Source organism: Camelina sativa, chromosome 16 (assembly GCF_000633955.1).
Source record: "Camelina sativa cultivar DH55 chromosome 16, Cs, whole genome shotgun sequence".
Taxonomy (NCBI): Eukaryota; Viridiplantae; Streptophyta; class Magnoliopsida; order Brassicales; family Brassicaceae; genus Camelina; species Camelina sativa.
In genome coordinates this window covers 19,172,925-19,190,586 of record NC_025700.1, presented here as the reverse complement: position 1 = coordinate 19,190,586, position 17,662 = coordinate 19,172,925, and the positions used below count along the sequence as shown (strand labels likewise).

General features: G+C 37.7%; 3 protein-coding genes and 1 pseudogene across 4 annotated transcripts; 2 read left to right on the top strand and 2 right to left on the bottom strand.

Moving 5' to 3' along the window:
- LOC104753824 (pentatricopeptide repeat-containing protein At1g73710-like) lies at positions 26-4,131 on the bottom strand. The gene is made up of 2 exons (XM_010476019.2): positions 3,855-4,131; positions 26-3,113 (listed from the first exon to the last, which is right to left on the bottom strand). The coding sequence occupies exons 1-2, from the start codon at positions 4,068-4,070 to the stop codon at positions 132-134; spliced, it is 3,198 nt and encodes a 1,065-aa protein (XP_010474321.1). The 5' UTR covers positions 4,071-4,131; the 3' UTR covers positions 26-131.
- LOC104751226 (protein DETOXIFICATION 16-like) lies at positions 4,491-6,980 on the top strand. 2 transcript variants are annotated; one of them, XM_010473135.2, is made up of 8 exons: positions 4,491-4,833; positions 4,927-5,471; positions 5,541-5,627; positions 5,731-5,787; positions 5,869-6,107; positions 6,215-6,333; positions 6,423-6,509; positions 6,601-6,980. In XM_010473135.2, the coding sequence occupies exons 1-8, from the start codon at positions 4,522-4,524 to the stop codon at positions 6,652-6,654; spliced, it is 1,500 nt and encodes a 499-aa protein (XP_010471437.1). In that variant the 5' UTR covers positions 4,491-4,521; the 3' UTR covers positions 6,655-6,980. The 2 variants fall into 2 exon arrangements, with proteins under 2 accessions (XP_010471437.1, XP_010471438.1); XM_010473136.2 differs by lacking the exon at positions 6,215-6,333.
- Positions 7,167-9,449, top strand: LOC104751227 (annotated as a pseudogene).
- Positions 9,519-12,003, bottom strand: LOC104751225 (cyclin-dependent kinase D-1-like). The gene is made up of 7 exons (XM_010473134.2): positions 11,729-12,003; positions 11,143-11,441; positions 10,931-11,039; positions 10,716-10,841; positions 10,400-10,635; positions 10,038-10,319; positions 9,519-9,941 (listed from the first exon to the last, which is right to left on the bottom strand). Exons 1-7 carry the CDS (start codon positions 11,822-11,824, stop codon positions 9,893-9,895), a joined length of 1,197 nt encoding a protein of 398 aa, XP_010471436.1. The 5' UTR covers positions 11,825-12,003; the 3' UTR covers positions 9,519-9,892.

The following is a 17,662-nucleotide window of genomic DNA, read 5'->3' as shown; positions in this document are numbered from 1 at the left end:
CATTTCTTTACCAGAGATCACTCTGAGTCTGAAAGTATGCATATTTCCTTAAGCTTCTGTGAAACTGTACAGTACATTTCCACTAAATCCTATATTCTACAATCTTTCCTACACACATCGGCGGCTACCCTTCAAAATGCCTCGTCTTCTTCAGATTCTTCTTCTTCTTCTTCTTCTCCAGATCTCGAACTACACTCCTCTTCAGCTTCATAAGCAATGCTCATCTCTTTCTTTACCACATCAGCCAAGTCCTGTCTGTTTGCACTCACATAAGCATCCCTCACTGCTTTAAACAATGACTGGTTTGGTTCAAGCTCTCCAAATGTAATCCGGCTATGCACCCTCTTCACACCCTCCACCATTCCAGCTTTCCCGTATACCCCAACAAGGTAGGCCTGTGTGACAACATCTGGCTCTAATCCCTTTTCTTGCATTCTCATGTATGCCTTTAGGGCCATGTCAATGTCTCCTGATGCACTGTAAGTGTATATCACTGTGTTATACGCAAAATGCTCGCGAGGGATTTCACCACGCGTGAGCTCTTGGCATGAATCCAGCGCATATGCATACAAACCCATGGCTGAGAACAGAGTTGCAGTGATTGCTGGTGTAGCAAGCGGTTGGGCTTCATTGTATGCGGATTGTAGCTGCGCCACGGCTTCAGTTGGCACCCCGCCTTTCTTCAACAGAGTGAAGAGCGTTTTAAACGTTCCCCAATCCAGCAAAAGCTTTTTTTCAACTAACATCTCATGAAACAGTTCGCAACATTCACGTAACTGGCCATCAGCAGCGTAGCAAGCCATAACCTGGTTGAACGACGTGCAGTCTCTTAGTAGACCAGACTCTCTCATCTCTTCAGCCACTTCAATTGCCTCATCGAGCATGCCCATTCCCTTGTATAAATACATCATTGTTGCAAACGAAATAACATCACATGTGCCTTTTTCTCTAAGATCATTGAAAATGGATTCTGCTTCAGAAACAATGCCGAGCTCTGCACAGAGACTTAGCATGCTGTTCGATGCAGCAACATCTGGGCCACCTTCTGAATCCTTCATTTTGTCATACACTCTCCTAGCTTCTTCAAGACACCCAACTTTGCTATAAGCCTTGATAAGGGAAGTCAGAACGATATGATTGGACTGAACACCATGTTCTTCCATCATTCGAAAGTATTGAATCGCTTCTTCGACCATTCCACTCTCAGCAAACCCATTAATTAAGGAACCATAAACAACTTCATTCGGTTTCACCCCTGCTTTTTCCATTGCCTCATACAGGTCAACTGCATCAGACAGCAGGCCAAGCCGCACATAGCTAGCTATCAAAGCAGCATAGGTCTTGCATCCAGGTCTACAGCCCGAATCCAGCATTTCAGCCAAGATCCTCTGGGCTTCATCCACTAAGTCAACCCCAGAAAGCATCTGGATAAGAGAATTGTAAGTACACTCATCAGGCCAAGTCCCTTGGTTCTTCATCCCTTTGAAGAGAGAAAGTGCTTTCTCATGAAGTTTGGCCTTTCCATAAGCTTTGATCATGACGTTGTACTCCAAAACATCATTCCTCTGACCTGTCATGTTTCTTTTCCCATAGAACACAGCCTCCGCTTCAACCCACAGTCCCTTTTCAGCATAGACATCAATTACCGCTGCAAGTGTGGTTGACGAAAGCACACAATCCAACTGGAATCTCTCAAACAGAGCTTTTGCTTGTCCAACTAAACCTTCATTCACATACATCTGCATAATAACAGGAACAGAGTGCTCATCAATGCGAATGCTATTTCTGTCCATCTCAGCCATCACAACTTCAACTTCTCCAACCATATTCCGTTGGCACAAGATATGAAGAACAGCTCGGTGAGTTACAGTATCAGGGAAAAGTCCCACTTCCCTAATTTTCCTATAGTATTTAAGAGCTGCCTCAATGTCTCCAGCCTCGGCATGAAGAGACAGAAGGCTGTTATATGTCTTAGTATCAGGGAATATCCCTTTCTCTTCCATCTTCTTTAACAAGGATTCAGCCTCTGACAAGTGCCCATGAGTTCCACAAGTATGTATCATCGTGTTAAACGTGACAGTATCTATAGGAACCCCAGATTTCAGCATCTCTGAGAAGAGATTGGCTGCATCGTTTAAACGACCTGCCTTCCCATACAAATCAATCAGGGTATTGAATGTAGAAGTTAACCTTGGCTTCCTCGGAGAAGAGTCTGAACCGGATGCAGAATGAAGGCTTTTCTCAATAGGGTTCCTAACACCAACCTTAAAGAGTTCCATTGACAAGAATTGCTTCAAGTTCACAGGAGACTGAGCTGAACCGTTCTTTGGAAAATCATCAATGGAATCTAAATCAAGATCATCAAGATTAACTTTTCCAGCGCACCAGCCTTTAAAGAACCTATCAGCACGATCGAACTCACCTGAATTCTTGAAAACCCTGACAACAGTAGCCATAGTGACTTCATCAGGGAAATGCATTCTCTGTCCCATATGTTTAATCCAAAGAAGAGCTTCCTTAACAAGACCAGCTTTACCATAAACATCAACAAGCATCGCATAAGTGTTATTAGTAGGCAAAACACCATTGTGAGCCATCTCAATCCAACAAAGCCTCAATTCATCCCATTTCCCAGCTCTCCCCAAAGCTCGTAACACAATGTTGTAATGAATCACATTTGGAACATAACCTTGGTGAGATTGGAAAAAACGAAACACGCGAAGCACTCTGTCCCAACGAGTCTGCTCTTTAAGAAGCACGGTTTGCTCTTTAGGGCTCAAGTTGAGACAGAGAGAAGCAAGAGTCGTTTCAATATCAGTAGAAGAGTCAAGAGAACGCAAAATGGAAGGGATTACGCCGCCGTATCTGCGTTTGCGAGAGCTCGGGTTAGGTTTAGAGCATCGTGGTGGCGAAACAGAGGAAGGTGAAAAAGAAGAAGCGGCGCAATGAAGCTGAAGCCTAAAAGAAACCCTAGAAGAGAAGTTACAGGGGAATGAAAGTGGAAGAGGAGGAGCTGGAAAAACCCTAGCTTTAGAACTCAGAGCTAGACGATGATGTGTTACATCTCTAGAAGAAGAAGAAGAGTAGTGACTACTTGGGTGAAGCATGTTTTTTTAAAGAAACTGCTCTCAGAGATAATCTCTCAAAGTAGTCTTTAGGGGTTGAAGAAGCAAAATCATGCCATTGAATTGAATTACAACACATTGTGCGGAATTGGCGCGTGTTGAAGACGCGCTAATCTTTGCGGTTGGCTACTGTTTCACTTCCCTATTATTTTGATTTGAGACTGGGCTTTACAAGTTAGTTATATTGGGCTTCAAATTATCACTGGGCCTTTTCTTTTTCCGTTTTATGGTAAAAATGTAAATATATTTTGTTCTTTGTAAAATGATCATGGGGGGTGAATTACAAATTAAATAGTTTAGGTACGTGACAAAAAGACCTTTATGAGAGTCACAATCGAATGGTCCAGTAGCTTTAAAAGCCGAAAACAATTACATTGTTAACCAACTACCACCATTCTCATCTTTATGAACTACTCGCTCTCTTAAACGACCGATGGAGACGAGACAAAGGGAAAAATTCATGGAGCGAGGAGAAGGAGGAGACGACTCTCCGGCGAATCCGTTGGTCGTAGACGTCTCTTCTATGGACTGGAAGATACGTAGACGAGGAGGAGGAGGAGGAGGATGGATCGCGGAGGAAGTTAAGAAACAGTTGTGGCTAGGTGGTCCACTGGTGGCTACGAATCTGTTGCAGTATCTTCTTCAGATGATCTCTATCATGGTCGTCGGACATCAAGGCGAGTTAGCTCTCTCCAGCGTCTCCATTGCTAGTTCATTCTCCCAAATCACTGGCCTAAGTTNTGGTGGCGAAACAGAGGAAGGTGAAAAAGAAGAAGCGGCGCAATGAAGCTGAAGCCTAAAAGAAACCCTAGAAGAGAAGTTACAGGGGAATGAAAGTGGAAGAGGAGGAGCTGGAAAAACCCTAGCTTTAGAACTCAGAGCTAGACGATGATGTGTTACATCTCTAGAAGAAGAAGAAGAGTAGTGACTACTTGGGTGAAGCATGTTTTTTTAAAGAAACTGCTCTCAGAGATAATCTCTCAAAGTAGTCTTTAGGGGTTGAAGAAGCAAAATCATGCCATTGAATTGAATTACAACACATTGTGCGGAATTGGCGCGTGTTGAAGACGCGCTAATCTTTGCGGTTGGCTACTGTTTCACTTCCCTATTATTTTGATTTGAGACTGGGCTTTACAAGTTAGTTATATTGGGCTTCAAATTATCACTGGGCCTTTTCTTTTTCCGTTTTATGGTAAAAATGTAAATATATTTTGTTCTTTGTAAAATGATCATGGGGGGTGAATTACAAATTAAATAGTTTAGGTACGTGACAAAAAGACCTTTATGAGAGTCACAATCGAATGGTCCAGTAGCTTTAAAAGCCGAAAACAATTACATTGTTAACCAACTACCACCATTCTCATCTTTATGAACTACTCGCTCTCTTAAACGACCGATGGAGACGAGACAAAGGGAAAAATTCATGGAGCGAGGAGAAGGAGGAGACGACTCTCCGGCGAATCCGTTGGTCGTAGACGTCTCTTCTATGGACTGGAAGATACGTAGACGAGGAGGAGGAGGAGGAGGATGGATCGCGGAGGAAGTTAAGAAACAGTTGTGGCTAGGTGGTCCACTGGTGGCTACGAATCTGTTGCAGTATCTTCTTCAGATGATCTCTATCATGGTCGTCGGACATCAAGGCGAGTTAGCTCTCTCCAGCGTCTCCATTGCTAGTTCATTCTCCCAAATCACTGGCCTAAGTTTGCTCGTCAGTCTCTCCCACTCTCACTCTCTCTCTCTCTTTTTGCGTCAAAGAAACTTCAGTGAGTTGAAATTAGAATGGTTTCTGTTTGTTTTCTAGATGGGACTGTCTGGAGGATTGGGTACATTGTGTGGTCAATCTTACGGAGCAAAAGTAGAAAGAATGTTAGGAATACACACACAAAGAGCAATGGTGGTTCTTCTCATCTTATGCTTTCCAATATCCATTTTATGGATCAATGCATCATCCATTCTTGTGTTTATTGGCCAAGACGCAGTCATTGCTCAAACCTCTGGATCATACGTAGCGTTCTTGATCCCAGGCCTTTTCGGTTTCGCGATTTTACAATGCCTCAATAGTTTCTTTACGAGCCAGAACAGAGTGTTTCCTCTCATGCTCTGTTCCGGTTTAACCACTCTGCTTCACGTTCCTGTTTGTTGGGGTTTGGTGTCCAAGTCTGGTTTGGGAATCAGAGGAGCTGCGCTAGCAACTTCGTTTTCCTTGTGGATTAATGTTGTCTTGTTGAGTCTTTACGTCAAATTCTCGCCTGCTTGCGCCAAAACATGGACCGGGTTCTCCCGAGAGGCTCTTGAGAACGTTATGGTCTTTCTTCGTCTGGCTGTTCCGTCTGCATTCATGGTCTGGTACGTATCTTTAAAATCATCTTTTGCTTCTTCTATATATCACATTTTTAACGTCGTTGATGGAAACAGCTTGACGATTTGGTCATCTGAGACGGTGGTCTTCCTCTCAGGCTTACTTCCAAATCCTGTTCTTGAAACTTCGGTTATCTCCACTTGGTATCCCTTGTAGCTTGTCTGTACATTAGTACTACGACCCTCAATTCTTTCTCGAGAATCAATCTAAATCTCTTTCTTTGGGGTTGGATCATATTCTGAACAGTTTAGGTATCTCCACGGTAATTCGTATGGTTCCCTATGCATCGGCTTGTGTAGTGAGGTAACCACTTTACTAAGATGTTACCAAATTTTTAAACTGGAAATTCATCTTATAAAATGTTGTGTGTGTGTGTTGTGAAAGCGTGAGGGTATCGAATGAGTTAGGAGCAGGAAATCCAGACAATGCCAGGAGAGCTATACGAGTATGCTTAGCCATGACACTTTGTGTGTGTGTCTTAAGTGAATTGGTGTTGCTGGTTACACGTGAAACACTTGGATACACTTACTCAAACGAGTCTGAAGTTGCTGAATATGTAGCAACGATGGTGCCTCTCCTCGTCATTTCCAATCTCCTTGATGGTCTTCAGGCCATTCTCTCAGGTCCTAGCTCTCATGAGTTCTCGATCCTCCATCTTCTTTTATCTTTATGTTCCTTTCGATGTAATTATTTTTTTTCCCCCCGGGGTTTGTGGATATCGATTGATCAGGGGTTCTTGGAGGTTCAGGGTGGCAAAAGATAGGGGCATACGTAACACTCGGATCCTACTATTTAGTTGGACTTCCGACATCATTTTTTTTTGGATTCGTGTTAGGGATTGGAGGAATGGTAAAAAAAAAAAAAAAAATACATAATCACAAGTTGATTCATGTTTCATTTTTTAAAGTTGATTAGCGATCTTTGAATGATTAAATTAGGGGATTTGGTTAGGAGTGATTTGTGCTACGTTTGCTCAAGTCTCTGCCATTGCTTTTGTCATGACTCGCACCAACTGGACCGAAGAGGTAAAATAAACTATATAAAATGTCATTAAAATAAGTATATAGAAATTCAAATAAGTGACGGTTATGTAATAATAAATACTTTTATATTTAGGTGAAGAAAGCGAAAGGACGAGTTTACGAGTCAATTATACCGGAGACTGAGTAAGGATGCGGTAGCCAGCCTCCTGACTCGGGGGAGAATAAGAGAAGAGAGAACTAATAAGGAGCCACTCACGTCGCACTCGTTGTCAAGAATTGGAGTAAGACACAATTCAATGTCTGTGGATTGGGAGCATATTTCGATTTTTTTTCTTTCTTTCTTTTCTTCATATAGAAAGCATAATATATACTTTATAGTCATCAATTTGCAATATCGAAAAGTTAAAATGTCAATAAATTAAAAATATTAATTTGCTAAATCAGGAAGAGTATTAGTGGAAATATATAGTACTAATTAAGAAGATATCATACCGTAAAAAAAAAAAAAAAAAACAGAATAGCCCATAAATATCAACCAAGTCTCTCCTCCACAAACCCTAAAGACCAGGGAAGAGAGATACAGGTTGTTGTTTTTTATTTGTTAGAATTTTTTTTTGGCTTCTGGGAGAGAGAGAGAGAGAGAAAAAAATAAAATAATGGAAAATTGTGTGACGCCTCCGCTTCTGATCACAGAGAAGCAAACGACGATGATACGTGTGAAGGAGGAAGTGAAGAAGCAGCTATGGCTTTCAGCACCACTCATTGGTGTAAGCCTGCTTCAATACTCTCTCCAAGTCATCTCCGTCATGTTCGTTGGCCATTTAGGCTCTCTTCCCCTCTCTGCCGCTTCTATCGCCACATCCTTTGCCTCTGTCACAGGCTTCACCTTCCTCGTACGTTTCTGTCCCCTTTCACAAATATATTAGAATCCCGCATTGATTCATGATTTAATGTTTTGGGTGCAATTTTATTCGTTTGTTAAAATCGTTCTTGTGATTTGCTCATCAGAGATCTGTAGGGTTTGTTGTTTCAGAATTATTTTTGTAAAGTAGTAAAATTTTAAACCCGATTCGTTTTTGTGTGTGTGTGTTTATGTCAAATAGTTGGGAACAGCGAGTGCATTGGAGACACTATGTGGTCAAGCTTACGGAGCAAAGCTGTACGGGAAACTAGGAATTCAAATGCAGAGAGCAATGTTTGTTCTTTTAATACTCTCTGTTCCTCTCTCGATCATTTGGGCTAACACTGAGCAGATTCTCGTATTGGTCCACCAAGACAAGTCCATTGCAAGTGTTGCTGGCTCCTACGCGAGATACATGATCCCGAGTCTCTTCGCATACGGACTTCTTCAATGCATCAACAGGTTCTTGCAAGCGCAGAACAATGTGTTCCCTGTCTTTGTCTGCTCTGGTATCACCACTTGTCTTCATTTGCTTCTCTGTTGGTTGTTTGTGTTGAAGACTGCTTTAGGATACAGAGGAGCTGCTCTCGCTATCTCGGTCTCTTACTGGTTCAACGTCATTCTCCTCTCGTGTTATGTCAAGTTTTCGTCTACTTGTTCGCAAAGTTAGACAGGGTTTTCAAAGGAGGCTTTTCAAGAACTTTATGATTTTTCTAAAATTGCTTTTCCTTCGGCAGTCATGGTCTGGTAAGTGATGAAACAGAAATGCTGCATTGTTCAGGTCTAGTATATGGACTTAATCGATTTGGTTTTGTGACAGTTTGGAGCTATGGTCCTTCGAGCTTTTGGTTCTGGCCTCTGGCCTTCTTCCCAATCCGGTTTTAGAAACTTCGGTGCTTTCCATCTGGTAGAATTCAGTTATCTTTGTCTAATGTTGGCATTGTTGCTAAGAGTTTGCACTTCTTTTTGTATTTGATCAGTGCAAGTTGTGCAACTTTTCAGCCTAAATACTTCACTAACAATCTGGCAGATCTCGGTTGGTCTTGGTGGCGCTGCAAGGTCAGTACATCAGTTACAAAAAGTATATCAAAGAGCACATAAAGTAATCTCATCAAAGAAACCTATCTCACAACTCTGTGTTTCTTTTAAATTGCAGCATAAGGGTGTCAAACGAGTTAGGAGCAGGGAATCCACAAGTGGCAAAACTAGCTGTATATGTCATTGTAGGCATAGCAGTTGCCGAGGGAATTGTGGTTGTAACGGTTCTGTTATCGATTCGGAAAATCTTAGGTCATGCTTTTAGCAGCGACCCGAAAATCATCGCATATGCTGCATCAATGATACCGATTGTCGCTTGTGGAAACTTCCTTGTTGGCCTCCAATGCGTTCTCTCAGGTTAATTTTTGAATCACACAAGATTAGCTTTGGCACCTGGTCAACTGGTTTTGATGTCTGGTTGCAGGGGTTGCTAGAGGATGTGGATGGCAGAAGATTGGAGCTTGTGTGAATCTTGGATCATATTATCTTGTTGGAGTTCCATTAGGTTTATTACTTGGTTTCCATTTCCACATTGGTGGTCGGGTAAATAATCTTGAAGCTCATATTCTCAATATCAAGTTTAAACACAATACTAATATGTAGAAACTCTAATTTTTGTGGTGTTATATCATTGTTAGGGGCTTTGGTTGGGAATCGTAACAGCATTGGCTGTTCAAGTGTTTTGTCTTTCTTTAGTCACTATATTCACGAACTGGGATAAAGAGGTAAAAAGCCTTTTTTAAACGATCGGTTCAATTTGTTATCTAAAGAACTCTGCCTAATGTGATTCTGTTTCTTGATTTATACGAATAGGCAAAGAAAGCTACACACAGAGTCGGGGCTTCAGATGACAAAGATGGCGATGTGGAATGATCAATCCAGGAAAAAGAATTGGAAGTTGCAAATGAGCTTACCAACGTTAATGAATAAAATAGATAATGAGTACAGTAGTAGTTCATTCTTCTAATTGATTTGGCCTTTTACATTGGTCTTTCGAAAACTGGATATTGTGGTTTACCATTGTTGCAGATTCATTGAAATTCCTTAGATTGAGTACGCATCATCTCATCCAGCATTGCTGGAACCGTCTAAAGACTGAAACAAAAAACACATTTCATATTTGTGATGAGATTGAACTATATATGTAAACCACCAACATGTTCCATAATTAAAAATACTAAACTTTAAATTGTACTGTAAGAGCAATTGAGAATGAAAAACTTCGATAATGAATTGAGTTTGGGATCAGAACTGATGTTAGTAAAAGCCTGATGGAATTTTCTGTAATGGGTTTACAATGATGATTAGTTAATCATCTGTGCTTTACATTTTATTGTAAACAGAAAGAATGATTCACCATGTTCATCATCACTAGTAATATGGCAAATTAGTGGACAGGACCAACCAGTAAGAGCCTGGTACTCGAGAACCTATAGGCTATATGAACTGAAGATTGGCGTGAAGAAGAAGCTTGTTACGTCCTATCCTACATGAACTCGAGATCGAGTTTCCTCTTCAGATGAGATCTATCCGCACTGCAAAACCAAACATCAAGAAATCATCAGAAGTGATGATCTTTAAAGCTGATCAAGAACTGACTGTAAAAGGATTGTGTAACCAAATCTTTTTACCTGGTGATGGTTGGTCGGTTAGGTGGCCGCTCGGCTAAGATGGTGAAATCTAAAGACATTGGTGCTTGTCCATCATGGCTAGCTTGTCTCACGACATCAACACTCTGGTCCTTGGATTTATTAGCAGACTTTCCTCGGCCAGGTATCACTCGTCTAAACTTATGTGCTGGTGACAACACTTTAATGGCTTTGTGTTTACTGTCAGTTGACTTAGCACCCTGCTGGCGTACTGATCTTGGTAGCTCTAAAGGGTCAGTAGGAGAAGGTGCAGATGTGAAGTACCTTTAAAAAGAAATCAAATGTTTCAGAACAAAACAAAATAACCATTGCTTATCTCTTCTACATAGGATAAGTTTAGGTACCTGTGCTGCAGAGCTTGCTGAATCGATATTCTAGACTTGGGGTCATAGGTGAACATCTTAGACAACAAATCTAGAGCATCCTCACTAACCATTGGGAATAGAGAACGTAGAGAAGGTGCGAGGACAAATTGATACTCTACATAATCAGGAAGGCTGATCATATCTGGCCACTGATCTGCTTTTGGGGTCCCAAAGGCAGCAAAGATTTTGCTTAATTGATCAATATCACTCTTTCCCTGCAATGGGGAAAAAGTAAGCTAGAGAAACAAAGAAACAGACGAATTGGGATCACGACACAAACAAAACGGAGTTTTACCTGAAGAAATGGTCTGCGTAATAGAAGTTCAGCAAAAATACAGCCAGCAGCCCAAACATCAACTGCACCATCATACTGTTTTGCACCAAACAAAAGTTCAGGTGCTCTATACCATCTCGTAAAGACCTATGAAATTGCTGAAACAGATCAAGATACGAAACATAGCAGAATTGCTACATGTAAATAGAATTGCCACACACAAAAAAAGATATTACCTGGTGGGTAAACTTATGACCAGGGCTACTAAATATACGAGCTAACCCAAAATCTGCAAGCTTCAGTTGTCCATTAGGTCCTATCAACAAGTTGTTTGGCTTCATATCTCTGAAACACATCCAAAAAATACTCCGTAAGTGTAAATACAAACAAAACCTTATTGGAGAGAAAAAGCAAGTTCTGTGGATTATTCTTAGAATCAGTACCGTACCTGTGCAAAACCCACTTGTCATGGCAATACTCAAGACCTTTTAACATCATCTGGAGGTAAGATTTGACATCAGCGGGGGAAAGAAACAGGTTAGGATCGCGGATAACTGCTTCGAGATCAGTCTCCATGTACTCAAACACAATGTGCAAGTTCTCCTTGTGAGGAAACGCATCAATCAACTCAATCACATGTGGATGCTTAAGCTCTTTAAGTACTTTGATTTCTCTGAGAGCTGTTATATTCACACCTTCTTTTTGTTTCCCAAGTCTTATTTTCTTAATCGCTACAGTCTCTCCGTTCTACAAAATCCACCACAACAAAAACAAAATCAGTTTCCTTCCATTCCATCCAAACTAAAAACAAAATCTACCAACTTTAAATCCATTAAGAAAAAAGAAAAAAAAAAATCCAAACTTTGAATTCTGAGAACACATATTAGTTTAAAGATCGAAGCTTTTTAGCTAAGATTGAATACCCAAAAGCTATCAGAACAAGACACAAATTAAGAATCACCGAGAAAATCTAAACCCTAATTTTGATGGGATGGGAACAAAATATGAAGAATTGAGTGAGGAATCATCATGACCTTAGTGTCAATAGCCTTGAAGACGACTCCGTAAGTACCTTGACCAAGAACCTCACGTTTCAGATACCTATCAGCAACTTTCTTCGGCTGGTCCATCTCCGGAATTGAATAACCAGATTACAACTAATGATCGAAATTGATCTTTTGTTAGATTGTGTTATCGTTAACGTTGTTGAGGTTTCTTATGGTCTGGAGAAAAAAGTAGCCGTTAGAGCAATTACAGAAGAAATCGACATTTTTAGGGGAAAAAATATTGAAAAAGTAAACGAAAAAGGAAAGAGAACGCTCTAAAGCTAGAAATAAAAGTATAAAACGATGCTGGGACGCGTCCCAACTAAAACGACGTCGGGGCCTTATAACCAAAAACCAACAGTGGTCTGGTCTCCCCCCAAATGCTCTAATAAGGCCCAAGTAATAATTTTGTTGGATATTTAACAAGTCCGGTCCATATGTCAGATGGGCTTACGTTAATTAAAGCTTTGAGCTATCAGTTTTTTTTTTTTGCTTTCTTTTAAAAAGTCTCAATAGTATTTTGTTATACTTAATGGATTTTTAAATCGTATACATATTTAAACCCCATTTTTTTCATACTTAATGATTTAAATAAACAAAATTAATGGTTTGTGTTATGTATACGAGCCATATATAACTTCTTATTTAATGTTATATAGGTCGAGTATAATGCTTGTAAACATTTTCTTCAACCAACTAAAAAAAATTACGATGTGGATATAAAAATCTTTAAAGTAAGGGCATTAAATAGCTTAAAGCTCTGGCGTGAATGGTGAAAGAGACCACACTCGTGAGGATAATAAGACAAGTTCGTTGAGATAAATCTAGCCATAGATTCTCCTCGCACAGAGTAATACTTACCTGCTTTCGTGCCCACATCATCATCAGACTTAATAATAATCCTGACCGTATAATCAAAGCTATTGCGTGTTGCAATTTCTAATAGTTAGGTTAGGGTTAACAATACCAACAGAATTAGGTCACCAAACAAAAACACTTGTTCATTTTACGTAAAAGTTAAAAGAATGGTCGGCCTAATTCAATTTCAAAGTTACATCTTAACAATGTAGTGGACTAGTGGTTGGCAGGAATAATAATAATTGATTTTTTATACTTGTAATAACAATAAATCTAGAAATAAAAGAGAGTAGCACAAAAGCGGAGAAGGACGCATGTGACGCATAGGGGAATCTAACACTAAACAATGTCTGACCCTTCTCGTGTCTTTTCAGATGCACCCACCTGTATTTTTATTTTTGCATATTTTCATTTTTATTTTTATTTTCCCCTTCAGTCACGAATATCTAAACCACTATAATTACTACTCTCTATCTATCACTTCTTTCAAAAAATTACGTGTTATCTCTCACTCTCTCTCTTCTCTCTTCTCTCTTAATATGTTTAGTAGGGTTAATTAGGGTTCTTCATCTCTCTTTCTTCAGAGTCTTTATAGCTTGTGATTTACCCCTTTTGGTGTTTTGTATATATAAATATTATGTACAACTACTCTCATCTAACCTTTCTAATGTTTTCAAGAGTTATTCGTAGGTTGTTTAGGTCAGATCCATAACGTATTAGTCTTGCGATTGATCTGGTTCTGTCCGTATAAAGTGATTTAATTATCTCGAGATAAAAAAAAAAGATGGGAGGTAGAGCTCCTTGAAGTTCAAACGAGAGTTTAGTAGGGTAAAGAAAAGCTGCTAAGCTATGGATCCCATAAGCCCTAATCCTTATCATGGTAAGAAAAAAGGATTTGGTTATATGGCTTGCATATCTCAGGAGCTTTAACTTGCCCTTTAATTGCTTTTACTCCTCTTTGGATTGAAGGGAGCTCTACATCTTCTTTCACCTTTCTCTATTTCTGTCTTTTTTATTCTTTTGTCTACGATAATTTATTTCGATGAAGATCTTTAATTGTCCACTATTACTCGACTATATATATGGTGATTGTTTTCTTGCTGTCTTGCTGAACCAGTATTAGAAGATCCTTGCTTATCTGATAACTTCCGAAATTTTGCATTCTTCGTTTTCATGACGCCACTACGCAGTGACTTTTTTTTGTTTGATTATATATTTGTTCTCCAATCACAGTAAGCGTATAAACACCTTCCGTAAAAAAAGATTATGATCGGATCGGAATTGTAGAATTATAAATTCTTTAATTTGTTATAGAATTCATTTGTCAAGTTAATTTATGTTACTAGGTGCTGTCTTCTGACCCTTCGTCTTTACACAGTAGTGATTCCGATATTTAACTGTAAAGAAATAGAGTTAATATTCTGATTTTATTTGTATATAGGAAGATCTAAAAATAACATATGTTACAGTCTTACAATAAATAGAAGTGTAAAGTCTTTTAATCAGCCGAAGATAATCAAACAAAACTTTTAATCGTAAGTGTAACCGTATGTCAAATGTTTTTAATTATCTGGAATGGTTGAGCTATGTTATATGCTGAAAAATTGGAACCAAAAATTTTATTATATGTATAAGCAAAACTACACTTGTTCAGGAACAGACAATGTTAATTCTTATGATATTTCTTAATAGTTTGATGTTTAGTATTATTTGAAATGGGTATATATGATTAATTTTTTTTTTATGATTAATTTTTTTTTTGATCATGTGATGATTTGTTTTTTTGACATTTTTTCTATTTTTAATTTTTTAATATTAATTTATTTTTAAAACATCCTCTTATCAAAAACAAAGGGAATATGTAATTACACCTGTACATTGTCGCCTCAACCTATCACCAATACGTCAAATATTGATACGGTGATACTTGACGTATTGGTGATAAGTCAAGGCGACCGCGTGCATCCTTTGCAGCCAATGTATCCCGAAAATGAAGTTGTAGACAATTGGTTTGTCACAATCGCGAAGTTGAAACACTGGATCGTGTCGTTGATGTAGATTTGTAATCAGTTCGTACATATGATTGCACAAACCAGTGGAGATTTACATATATACATATTTCATGGTTGAAGAGTTATCTTCATCTTTTACATTAGGACTGGCCTAGTAGATATAGATAATGTTATTAATATTCTTCCTTCTTACAGATAGAAAATGGTTGTTGCGGATATGGACCAAACTTCCCTCTGTTATAGCAACACATTCACTAAGGTCAAATCTAGCCCAATAAATATGCGAATTTTAAGGCCCACTAAATTGGAAAATTTAGTCGAAGACTTTGTGCTTGGTCAATTCGCTCTATGGGGAAGCCGGGATGGTGAGCTTCGTATTTTGGATCTCCTTATTGGTATTTGGATTCTTTGGAGACACTAGAGACGTGTTACTACATATTCCTTCCGTTTCAAAATAGGATGTGTTTTAATTATATATTTTAATTAAAACACGCAAATTATTTTCTTTTTTATTTTTAACAAGTTCAATCAATCAAAAACAGTACTATATAATATAAAATATTAAGCTAATCTAAGAGGAATTATTGTTTCTACGATTTTAATGGATTTTGAAATCCAAACAAAAATCATGTGTTATTCAATCATTAATTTTAAAATATTTAACAAAATTATATGTTATTGGTACTATAATTTACAAATACTTATTAAAATATTATGTTATTCATTTAATGATTTGTTTTTGGATTTCAAAATCCACATTATGTTTTAAATGGATTTAAATGGATTTGATAGTGTAAAATAGAATTATTCAAATTCAAGGATAAAACATGTTATTTCAAAATCCATGTATTTTGATTCATAGAATTTACAATTCCATTTGGATTTAGAAATCATCTCTCCAATAACAGCCCTTAAAAGTTGCATAAAAATTTGAAAACATCCTATATTATGAAACAAAAAACTTCTCTAAAACATCTTATATTTTGAAACAGATGGAATATGCATCAACCAGAATAAATTAAATTATGTTGTAAATGGAAATTTTGTTGGTGATAAAGAAGGGATTAACTTACATGTGAAATCAGGTAAAACACTTCCTAAAATTCCGTGAAGAAAGGAAGGGTAGGTGGGCTAGTTGAATTGTTTGTAGAGTTACACTTTCCAAATTGTTAGACGAACACTCGGATGTAAAGGACGTAAAGGCTTTAGGCTTATGACTTATACTGTTGTCATGTTGCGTTTAAGTTTTCGAACACCAAATTCAATTTTGAATACTCAAAAATCTATAAAATTTGTAAGTTCTTAAAAATAGGTTTTTTTAGTTTGTTTATTATGTTTACAAAGATTTACAAATTTTGTTTATAAAAAAACATAATGTTATCAAAAAAGTCATCGATGTGAGTCTATCTCTATATGCTGGAAACTGAATAATGAAAATGCAATGCAGAAATTAGTAACATTGGTGTGATATTTTTCCATGACTCTCTCATGCTTAAGGGGGTGGATTTAAAAACAAGACTTGGTCTAAAAACTATATAAAGAATCGAAAAAGGTGAAAAAGAAAGTGGATATATCATGACATCGAATCCAGATGAAGCGATTTCGCTTTTCAACCACCCCATCTACTTCTACTAGTGTTAGACAGCTTTTAGAAATAAACGACGACGACACCGATAGGTTTCTAACAAATCGTGCTGAGGAGTACACATATGTATTTCTGAAGGTTTTTTTTTTGTTAATGAATAATGAAAAAGTGATATTGTAACAGATTTAACAGCCAGAGAAGTTTTACTGGTCTAGTTTTCCAAGAAAAATATATTATATAAAAAAAATGTCAAAAATACATTAATGAAAGCAATTTTTTAACACTACTACTACTATATATATAGAAGCTATTTTGTAAACTACGTTCTATAAATGATTTGAGAAAGGAACATGCACTTTCACAACAAAAAAAAAGAGAAAGGAATATGCATGTTAGTATTATATTGGTGTCTTGTCACTATCGTCCACAAAAACTTATTGCAAGACTAAACAAACAAACAAATCTTCGAATAAGAGGAAGGCATTAAGTATTCGGATCTAACCACCATTATAAATACGAAATCAGCCCAAAAAAATATGATATATAGAATGGCATGTATTTTTGCCCAAAAAAAAAAGGAGAGTGGTATACATGTATTAAATCTTCTTTCTACTCTCTTTAATCTTTAAAACCCCAGATTCACGCACAAGAACGGATAACTACCAAATTAGCTAGAGCTTATCTCTACACACATTTATTAGTTCAGGAACTGTTCTTTCTCTCTCACACTTTGAATTTTCTTCCATCTAATTCTAAAGTCAACTGATCATATGACACACAACTATCACACATCCATACACTTGTCGTGTCTTAATAATCATTTCAACTCGCTTTCGAGTTTGGAGTCAAAATTATCAAAAGAAAATATATGTGTCGATTTCGTTTAGCTTCTATATAGCTAAAATTTGAATAACTCGAAATAGATTGTATTGGAGGGTCGATACCATTATAAATTTGTTGCTTCAATGTTCTATTCCTTTGCATTAATTAACTCTGAAAGTGGTTGATCGATGGTTAATTAAATTCCCAAAAAGCTCATCGATGGTTGATCGATGATACCTTGATACCTACTACTGTAGATATATAATTAAGTAGCAAGAAGAGCCACGTGGTAATAAGTAGTTGTACTTGTATCATCGTAGTATGTTACGCTTTTATTGCGTATCAGTATATCTTAGTACGTACACTGATTCTATTACACTTCACATATCATAAATGAAGTGTTCTTTCGATCGTCCAGGTCAAACTATATAAACTACATTTACCAAAAAAAAACTATATAAAATACAGTATATATTTCTTGTTCCCATTCCATACAATTTGATACGTATACGGAGCAGAAACTAACTGCAAGATAAATGACAGGAAAAAATGAGGACCAGTTATATAACTATATATATTTTCAGTCGGAAAAACATATCTTCATGTAGACAAACTGAAGATCGAACTCATAAATTTCAACTGTGA

Coding starts and splice junctions, on each gene's coding strand:
- LOC104751225 (XM_010473134.2), bottom strand. CDS start 11,824: ATGGACCAGCCGAAGAAAGTTGCTGATAGGTATCTGAAACGTGAGGTT. Junction 10,636..10,715: donor TACGCAGACCATTTCTTCAG/GTAAAACTCCGT, acceptor TCCCCATTGCAG/GGAAAGAGTGATATTGATCA. Junction 10,320..10,399: donor CAGCAAGCTCTGCAGCACAG/GTACCTAAACTT, acceptor TTCTTTTTAAAG/GTACTTCACATCTGCACCTT.
- LOC104751226 (XM_010473135.2), top strand. CDS start 4,522: ATGGAGACGAGACAAAGGGAAAAATTCATGGAGCGAGGAGAAGGAGGA. Junction 4,834..4,926: donor TCACTGGCCTAAGTTTGCTC/GTCAGTCTCTCC, acceptor TTTGTTTTCTAG/ATGGGACTGTCTGGAGGATT. Junction 5,628..5,730: donor ACTTCGGTTATCTCCACTTG/GTATCCCTTGTA, acceptor TATTCTGAACAG/TTTAGGTATCTCCACGGTAA.